At 34.8% G+C, this 10,485-nt stretch overlaps 1 protein-coding gene across 1 annotated transcript; it reads left to right on the top strand.

Moving 5' to 3' along the window:
• The first annotated feature begins 2,296 nt into the window (after positions 1-2,296).
• LOC113322239 (root phototropism protein 2-like) lies at positions 2,297-4,699 on the top strand. The gene is made up of 5 exons (XM_026570295.1): positions 2,297-2,456; positions 2,554-2,623; positions 2,705-3,082; positions 3,199-3,915; positions 4,001-4,699. The coding sequence occupies exons 1-5, from the start codon at positions 2,383-2,385 to the stop codon at positions 4,484-4,486; spliced, it is 1,725 nt and encodes a 574-aa protein (XP_026426080.1). The 5' UTR covers positions 2,297-2,382; the 3' UTR covers positions 4,487-4,699.
• Positions 4,700-10,485: the final 5,786 nt, after the last annotated feature.

The following is a 10,485-nucleotide window of genomic DNA, read 5'->3' as shown; positions in this document are numbered from 1 at the left end:
TTACATAGTCTGCTCACTGCACAAATAATTTGTTGGGTGCTACTGTCTGCTGAAGTAACTACGGCAGAAAGTAGGAATTAGCATGCCATGAAGATGCTCACTCAGGGAAATTCCATTCAAGTAGTCTCTATCAATGAAAGGAAAAGCCGAACTAAAGAGGCAGCAAGAGGCACAGGGGGCAGATAGATGAGCTTTTGCTTAATTTCCCCAGTCTCAGTAAGCCTTTTGTCCGTGGCAATGATAGTAGTTTGTCCCTGTCCTTCATGCTGGTTTGTCCGGTGCAGTATTATTATGTGGCTGAATGAGGATTTCGCTCATTTGTAAAGAGTCAAATGTGTCCATCTCATCTTATGGCGCTTATATGTTATTCTTATCAATATACCTACTTTGTGAATCTCTCAACTGTAAACAAATTCTCTTAAAAAGAAAAATACAAATAGGTGAAGCCAAATAATTGTTTGATGCACAACATATCAGGACCTGAGCTGAACTTGGATTATAATTTATTTGGATTTGCCTTCACCAACATAAAGATAGAATTGTGAATTTTAATGGTAACCCCTAGTAGAATACAGCAGCTCTCAGAGTCCCCTTATTTTGAACTGTGTTTTTGACATTACCTCAGTATCAACATTCTTCCTCTATTTCTGTCAACTCCCACTGGCGCTGGACCAAGTGATGGGTGTGCTTAGACACCCCATAGAGCTTATCAACTCGGTAAACTATTTTCCATTCATATGTCAGATTGCGTGTGCGACCCACCTGATCTGATCCATCTCAAAGCCTAGTAAAACAAAGTGAGAATGTGACCAAGTAAGAAAAGACTCGAATCCCCTTCCTTAATTGTAAGTGACTGCAAGAAGAAAAAAGAATGGAAGATTCACATGAATTGTTTTACAATGAACAGTAGAGCAAATGAGGTTGCAGGCCACCATGGACCAGATTTCATTTTCATCCTCCAATAAAACAAAACCATGTATGCATTGAAACGTAGTAGTCTTAGCAATGAGCAATCACTGTTGAACTAGTACCAACAAAATACGGACCACTTTATTTGGTTTGTGTGGAAATATATGCTTGGTTGGTTGGGTTACTCCAAAGAACTCTATTATTATTATTGGTGGCTATTGGCAGTTGAAACTTGAAAGGTTGATTAATAAACTCAATTTCTAATTGCTGAATTCAACATGTTCTGTTTTTTCTTTTTTGTGTAACAAGCCGAGAACCGAAATTTGGAAAATGGAGTTGGCTGTGTGTGACCACAAGGATGTTATGGTCACACAAAAATGAAACTGAAAAATATGTCAAAAATAAGAAAATTGGGCATACAAGGTACAATTACCGTAGAACTAGATCTAGTTGGCTAAATAGGACATAATGTCTATGATTTTCTCGTAGGAAAATGCAAGCTCATGTGCTTTTGAATTTTTAACTCAGGAGCACCAAATGACTTTACTACTCTATCAGAGCAGAGATAAATAAAAAGTCTTTGACGGTAACTTTAGATAGAGAGCAAACTATGGTCAAACATATCCTCTCAAGGTCCATATCCTAGACGATTCTTGTGGATAATCTTTGCTCATAATCTGAAAAAATGAAATAACAGATGTAAATATGCGATTGCTTAGGATAGTATTGATTGCTAGGCCCAATTGGGTCTACCATGATGTTCATTTTCCAAGTAAGGTCCTGAAACAGCTAATTCTTGTCTGGGATGAATTTTCTGACGTGGTTTTAAGACGTCCAGAATATTTTGGTGCACCGAATTGGTTTGACAAAGTCTGAACCACAAAAATATCGAGTGGCAGAGACATACTGCAGGGGTTGGCTGGGGTACAAAGTGCTTGGATCACGTCGGTTCCTATCTTTACAGTTGAAGCCAACAGAAAACGACATTCAAAAATGGTGTTCCTGCGTTCCCTCTATTCTTCTCTCTCTCACCCTTTATGTCAGTAAAGGAATGGTGAGCCAATGCACATCTTTGGAGCCGACTAGGATTGCTCGACTCTTTGGTCTCAGTCACATCCACATCCTATCTAAATGTGTTTAATGGCTAAGTTCAGTGTTCCACTTGGTAGTGTATGAGTATGACTGCTGTTATCTAAATGTGTTTAACACTTGAGATCATCTGAGCCGAGTAGCCTGGCTAAAAGATGGCTCCAAGTTTTTACTACTATAATCATAAAGTGGTAACCCTTTTTACCAGCAAGTGGGAGGATTGCGAGTATAGTATTATCCTAAAAAGTTAGGGAGAGAATGTCACTAAAAATAAGAACAATTATAGTCTGATGCCTATATATATACATATCTAAAACCGGATATCTAACACCAGTATCCATTCAATTACCTCTCTGAGTCTCTTCTTCACTATCAAGTTTATATATGGCTTCTAATTTTGTCAAGAACAATAAGAATAGTGGTAGAGTTTCTTCAACAATGGAGAGAACTGGCCAATGGTAAGTAATTTGATCATCATAAACAATACAATCATACAGTTTTTAGTTTCTTTCCTTTCCATTTAACTGATGTTCTTTCTTTGCAACTATCTTGCAGGGTTTTCTCACAAGAAATCCCAACCGATATCATCGTCGAAGTCGGAGAAGCAAATTTTTCCCTCCATAAGGTACTAAGTCAGTTACTTAGTTATATGCAATATATCATGCTCCTAGTACTTATTTTTTGTTTTTCACTTTGTAATTTCCAGTTTATGCTTGTTGAGAAAAGTGGATATATCCGAAGAATGATAATGGAAACCGACGAACCAGATTTAAGTAGAATCAATGTTTCAGATATACCTGGAGGTCCTGAAATATTTGAAAAGGCTGCAAGATTCTGCTACAGTGTCAATTTTGAAATTACAGTTCATAATGCTGCAGCACTTCGTTGTGCAGCGGAATATCTTGAAATGTCTGAACAATATTATGAAGGTAATTTAATTGGGAGGACGGAGGATTTTCTATCTCATGTCGTATCTATGGGACTTCCAAGTGTTGTTGCAGTCTTGAAATCTTGTGAAAATCTTCTTCCCATGGCTGAACAACTACAAATCGTAAAAAGATGCGTCGATGTCACAACTTCTAAGGTAACCTTACGTGTTCCGTGTTCCGGTCGATCAACATACACTTCTACTAGTAGCGTTTCATTGTTTCAAAATCATTTGAAACTTGGTTTGACATGGCCTTTTGGTTGCACTTGCAGGTGCATAACGAAGCAAACTTCCCTAGTCGTTCACCGGCAAATTGGTGGACAGAAGAACTTACGGTTCTAGACATAAATTCATTTAAGAGAATCATTTGCTCCTTGAAAGCTCGTGGAACAAAAACTCATTTGATATCTAGCGCTTTGATAACGTATGCTGACAAAGCACTGCGAGATCTGGTTCGCGACCACTCTGGTACAGGAATAACCATGTTGTCAGATGCTAGTAACAGTGAAGTCAGAAACTTCTTGGAATCCATCACATCTCTTTTACCACCGGAGAAATCTGCACTTCCCGTCAATTTCTTGTGTTGTCTTTTGAGGTCCGCGATTTATTTGAACGCGACAACTAGTTGCAAGAGCGAACTGGAAAAGAGAATTTTTAACAATTTAGAAAACGCTACCGTGGATGATCTGTTGATTTTATCATTTACTTATGATGGAGAGAAAATCTTTGATTTGGAAAGTGTAAGAAGGATAATCGGAGGATTTGTTGAGATTGAGAAAAGTGTGTCGGTTTTTAACGTTACTAACTTGGAGGAGACTTGTTCAGCAGCCATGGAAAGAGTTGCCAAGACGATTGACGCATTTCTCGGTGAGATTGGGATGTATGCCGAACTGAGTATTTCCAAGTTCAACGGGATTGCGAATTTGGTACCAAGGATTGCACGAAAGATCGACGATGATCTTTATCGCGCGGTTGATATTTACTTGAAGGTGAGCTTTTCCAGAATTTTTACTGCAACCATTTACAGCTCTAATGCAAAATATTGTACACTAACATGGCGGTTTTACGTTTCAGGCTCACCCAAATCTAGATGAGATTGAAAGAGAAAAGGTCTGCAGTGTGATGGACCCGCTGAAGCTATCTCACAATGCCCGGCTCCATGCTTCGCAAAATAAAAGATTGCCGGTTCAGATTGTGCTTCACGCGTTATACTACGATCAGCTCAAACTCAGGAGTGGTACTGTTGAGGACAGGAGCATAAAGAATGACGCTGTGTCAACTAGAATTCAGTTGGAAGCCGATGTATCTCTAATGAAAGAGAATGAGACCTTAAGATCGGAGCTTATGAAAATGAAGATGTACATTTCTGATATTCAAAAGGGTCCCGGGCCTTCTTCAGCATCTAAGACTGGCCAAAAGAAACCCAAATTCTTCTCGTCCGTGTCGAAAACTTTCGGAAAGTTGAATCCATTCCGTCATGGATCGAAAGATACGTTGAATATTGACGATGGTTCCGATGAGGCACCAAAGCCTAGGAGAAGAAGGTTCTCGATTTCGTAATCTCAATCGGAGGGGTCGGCTGAAGTTTTATATGTTACAGAATGTTTTGAAAAAAAAAAAAAAAAAGACAGTTGAAATCAATTTGTTAAATTATGAAGTTATTAGTAGAGTCATATCGTGGATTTGAGCGTGATTTTGTACAGTTTCTTGAATTTTTTTTTTCTTCTTTTGTAACACTTGTTGTTCTTGATTTGTGAAAAAACATTGTTCTCACTGCCTTTTTCTCTATGGTTTGGCCTGTATTTGAACAACCACGCCTATTACTGTGAGACATGGAAAGCAAAAATGAACCAGTGAATCGCTGAATATTGGCAAACAACTATTCAGTTTTTCCTGAAAATTGAAAACCTCAACCAAAACAAAAATTCCTCACTGACAGTAAATATTTGTTAGTCTCTTTCTTTTGTATTTCAAAGAGGATAAAATTCAATATAAATAAGAAAAGGTGCCAAGATGGCACGTATGTCAAAAAAAAAAAAAAGGTGGTCGAGCGGTGGTGTTTAAAGCGGCAGCGATAAAGACTTTACCGCTGGAGATTTTAATTATACCGCTCGATGGAAAAGCTATCTTTAACTACTCTTCTTTTGTTGCCTATAAATAAATGATTTTCAACTTCATTTTTACACCAGAATTTTTAATCAATTTTTTTTCTGTATTTCTCTCTTTCACAATTTTTAAAACTTTCTTAAAAAATTTCAAATGGCAGAATTTCAAACCTAACTTGGTTCGGCAATTCAGCTTGATTTTTCTGAAATAGTACTTGTTGTTGTTAATAAAATATGTCATAGTTACAAAAAAAAAAAAATAGATAAAAAACAAAGTTTTTAGATTTTGAATACTAACCACTCAAAACTGCAGCTAGAGAACTCAAGGCAAAGCAAATTTGAAAGTTACTCAAAATACTAGTCACAAAACCAAAGGAAACTTTGTTATGAATGCATTGATTGGAAGTTATGTGAAACAAAAATGGAAAATAAGATGATGAAGATTGTCCGAGAACTTTGTTATTAAAGTTTTTATTTTGAATTATTATCGTCTAGTTTACATCTTGTAAAATGGCGCAGTATTATTAATTAATTTGAGGTTTATATCTTGTAAAAAAAACGCACTTGTTAGGCACATTCTGCACATGTCAGACACCATGATTTGTCATTTTTGCACTCACTATGGGTATGGAAAAATGGCAAACGCATGTGCCAAAGTGTCAAGTATACCACTTAGGCACACACGATGGAGTTTCTAGCGACCGATAGAGACCCAATCGCTCAAGGGTTAGTCAGACGCCAGCGCTAGTCTTTCCATCACTCGCTTCTTAGAACAATGCTAAGTTTTTTTTCATCCAACGGCCAGGATTTCCCCTCCTATAAATACTCAACTTCAATCAATGCACTCATTAACGGAGTTTCCTTTGTTTATCTTCTTCCTTGGCTTCAAATTTACTTTGCCTTGATTTTCCTTGCCTTGAACTCTTCTTTGCCTTTTCTTAGCTGCATGTTTGAGTTGGTTAATATCCAAAACTTGAAGACTTATTTGCTTTTTACCTATTTCTTTATAACTATCACATATCTTCTTAACAACACCTTCAAGCACTATTCCAGAAAAATCGGGTTGGGTTTGAAATCCTGCCATCTGAGAAATTTTGAAATAATTTAGATCGAGAGAAATACAGAAAATTTTGGTGTAAAAATTTTGGTGTAGATTTTTAGTTTGAAAATTACCTATTTATAGGCAACAAGGAACCAGCCTTTGGCGCTAGACTTTGCATCGAACGATATTCTGAAAAACGTCAAAGATATACCGCTAAAGATATTGTTAATATCGTTCAATAAAATAAATGTCGCTTAGTTGTTTTCCCATAGTGGCACAACTAATTTGCCATGCCACTTGGTATGGCAAAGAAAATTATTTGACCTGGTGCATAGGAATATGCCTTAATGAATTTGAAAATTTGGCTTATAAATAACTCGAGAAGTAAATTAAGTTTATATTCTTAATTCAGACTTACATTTTACTAATCAATTAAGAAAGAAAAAAATAGATAGAAATTAAAAAATATTCTTAAACAACCGCTTAAGTTGACAATTAAGAAATTGAAACATAAAATCTAGATTATATTTGGGAAACACTGTTAATATCTCATAACAACTTCCATATTAGAAGTCTTTTACGTTGACGTAGAGCCACTCCGCCTGACACCTTTATTCAAGGTCCATCATAGTAACAACATTCCTTATTTTTCGACTCGCTTGCATTATCATGGCAATGTACGAATTAACTTCCTTATTGATTACATTGAAACAAGCACGTTGAATGTGGAGGTTCATTGTTTTCTTTTGAAATTTCGGACATATGTTTTCCCAAAATGGCAGGACTCGGAGTGCACCAATGATATGACGTTGATTTAAAAAACAAAAAAAAAACATAGAACCTATAAATGCATTTATCTTCGGAAAAGGTAAAATTTTCACTCCGTCTTCTTATTTGATATTGCTCATTGGCTTGGTTAACGCCTCTTTGACTTCGGCGGCATATTGGTTTTTTATGAACTCAATCATGTTCATATTTTGAAAAATTAGAAGAGTTTCTTAAATACGTAGAAAAAATTAGAAGAGATTGAGAAATTCTAGAGAGATTTAGAAATTCTGGTGTGAGTTGAAATGAGTTGAAAGTTGGGTATTTATAGAGGGAGGATTTATGATCGTTGGATGGGGAACGAGTGAGCTATAACCATATCAATGAACGATATAAAGACTATCGTTGCGTTATACTGTCCTTCGTGCGCTTCTTTGACCATTGAGCGATGGTGACTCTATCGCTGGTTAGTTAGTCCCTCACACCTATCTAATGGTATTTATTGGAACTTAGGCAGTTACGTTTTCCATACCCGTAATGGGTGCAAAAATGATACACCTGTCAAAACATGACATAACTTATTTCGCTTTAGATAATAGCAGTTGAATACCACGAACTCAAATTGATAAAGAGTCGTGTTCACAACATCCATGTCTTTGTACGGCCAAGTACTACTTCATATTGAGTTGCAGTCAATTTAATTCAACTTGACATATTCAAATCATAATTTTTCCTCTCAAGGATGATGATTATATGTGAGTGGCAGTCTCTATTCACTGAGAATCAAATGTGATCAGTCATAAGATCGACCCATATGGAAGTGACCTGCCAATCTTATAACGAAATCATCATGAGATGTGTGGTCTCCATCCAACTGTATTTTTTAGCTTATGTACTGTGGTGTGTTATCCTTCATACATTGGCTTTATAAGGAGGAGACCATGGATTGGTGAATTAAAGCACAAGTTAACTATAACTAGGTTCATGTAGACCTGCAACCGAGTGTTTGGTCCTTCCCACCCCATCCTAACTTACTTCGTAATTAAGGAGGCTCCCTCCTATACGGAGCAAACGATTCAATCAAATAAAAATCAAAACACTCTGTGATAGCAAACGGAAAGTCTCGACGACTAAACATATGCTCTTCGACAACCCTATAAACTTCCATCAGAAAATGTGGGTTTGATTTCTTCTAGAATTTATAAATACATCAGGATGTATTCTGGAAAGAAAAAAAAATGAAGCAAATTTATACAGTTACTTGAAAATATTTAGATATAACAAAGTAATTCATGCAACTCATGCAATCTCTATATGGATAGACTTTTCTTTAGTGTAAGATTTAGAAACATGCTTTAATTCATCATAAGAGCTACTGAATATATATATCATTACACACATTTCATGATATCACATACTATATACAATAATTTATTGTTAACAAGTTCATGTTATACTCAAGACTGTGCCAGCCATAAATCTCCATCTCAAACTTTAAATCATCTTGTCTTACACCTTTAGTGATCCATATTTTACTAGTAAGTTTAAGTTAAACTTCAAAGAGCTAATCAAAGTGCGTAATAATTACTAGATTACCTTCTTTCTTATAATTAATTAAAAAAGTTTCTTTCAACCCTCAAAATTGTAACCTTAGAGAATTTAACCAACAATATATAAACCTAGATTGTTTAACCAACAATATAGAATCTTGGTAGAAACGATCATTACCTATTACTGGGATACATGGTAGAACCGATCTTAATTATTAGCAAGGAAGTTAACCCGATTTATATTTGTGATGATATATGGAATATCAATTCTGAATTTCCAAATAAATGTAAAATTATTTTGATGTAAATTCACAAAAAGAGAAATTAAACGAACCTCATATTTCCTCAGATTTTGAAGATCATGTGCACTTTGATTTCTTACATAACTTAATAATAAAAAGGATATTATTGGCTTTCTTCTCTGGAATATCATTCTGCAGGTATTTTGGTAAACCACTCCTCCAATCACTGATGATGATTTGATTAATTTTTGCCTTTAAAAATTGCTCTGCTGGATTTTGGATCGAGTGGCCTCGTAGGATTTCAAGATACTTGAGACTTAATAGAGGAAACCAAAAATCTTTGTAACATCCCAAAAAATGGATGTATTAGAATATTTTCGGGGTTATTTTGATAATATGTACACAATTGATCTCCAGATTTAGAAGAATGATCAATCAAATCCATTGCTTCGGGACAATGGAAGGGTTTGCCAAAAACATATTCCACGATTTTTCACGCAGCAAAATAATTTGTAAAAATAGTAACGATTTTACATATTTAACTCTAGTATGCAACATATAAATACATGAAACCAAAAGAAATTTTCTTACCAGCAAGGATGCTATTAGATTTGGTTTTCTCACCATTCCAGTTAATTTAACACATTCAACTTTAAATTCGGATTGCAGAGAATTTGAAGGGTCTTTAAGTTGTTTGCCATACACTAGAGCAATATTTTAAGGGAGAAGACACCCATGGCATAAAATTAAAACTCCTCAACTTTGGTAGCAGTGTTGTTGATCTCTAAGTAGTTCTTCCATTGGATGATTAATTTTCTCCCCCTTCTTATGATCCCAAAACCTAATTTCCCCGATGCATAGGTTTACAAAAATCAATTTCTGCATTTAGCAGTTCCATTTATGAGAATTGAGAATGAAAACTCCTCACCTCTATCTTTTGAATTTGGAATTTTATTTTTACTTGATTTTGTTTCTGATGTAGTTTAGGGGTCTTTTAACAGCTAGAATTTCTAACTTTCTTGTCATTTCTCTATTTTTGATGTGTTTGCTTCCACTATTAGTTCCCTATTTTTTACTTTATTTTTCATATAATTATTTACAAACAAATATTATCTTTTTTAATATAAGTTTTTTTTAGTTTATGGTATAAATTTTCATTTTTCTGATGTAATCATGGAAAAATCTAAAACAACATACGTCGTATCTTAATATAATTGTTTTGCTTTTTAATATTAACTTAATTATAAAACTATGTCTCATGTGTTTAAAAGAAAAAATAACTAAAAAACCAATTGATTTGAAATAAAAATAATAATATTATATGATATGGACAAATATTAATAAAAGAGGAAAATGAGACATTTCCTTCATATATTTTTATGCTTGGTTTGTTTAAGAGGAAAAAATTTGATTCGCCGATAAACAGTGGAACTGTTTTGCTGAACTCGTACCTACTCACTATTAGTGAATGAAGATCAAACGACTGATTTTGATTTAAACTCATTCGTAAAAACACGTAAAACTTTGTAGAAACCCATTTTGAAATTCATTACAAAATAAACTCTCTCTAACAAAATGAACCACTGGAATCATTGTAGTGAGAAAAACATAGGGCAATGTTTCCTTATATAGAAATTTTATTGGTATGGACGTGAAGACCGATAAAATTTCCAAACCATATTACTCGGGAAACACTATATTAATTTCCTCTTTCAATTTGGTAAGACCTAATTAAGTTGATCCAAATTTTTACAATCTTTATAAATCTCGCTAACTACTATTTTTCATTTTTGTTTATGTTGTTGTCCAAATCTTTTGACCGGTCTAATCTAACTTTTAGTAAGCCATTTCTCTT

This window comes from Papaver somniferum, chromosome 11 (genome assembly GCF_003573695.1).
Source record: "Papaver somniferum cultivar HN1 chromosome 11, ASM357369v1, whole genome shotgun sequence".
Classification (NCBI taxonomy): domain Eukaryota; kingdom Viridiplantae; phylum Streptophyta; class Magnoliopsida; order Ranunculales; family Papaveraceae; genus Papaver; species Papaver somniferum.
Note: the sequence above shows the minus strand (reverse complement) of the source record. Positions and strands in the feature narration are given on the sequence as shown.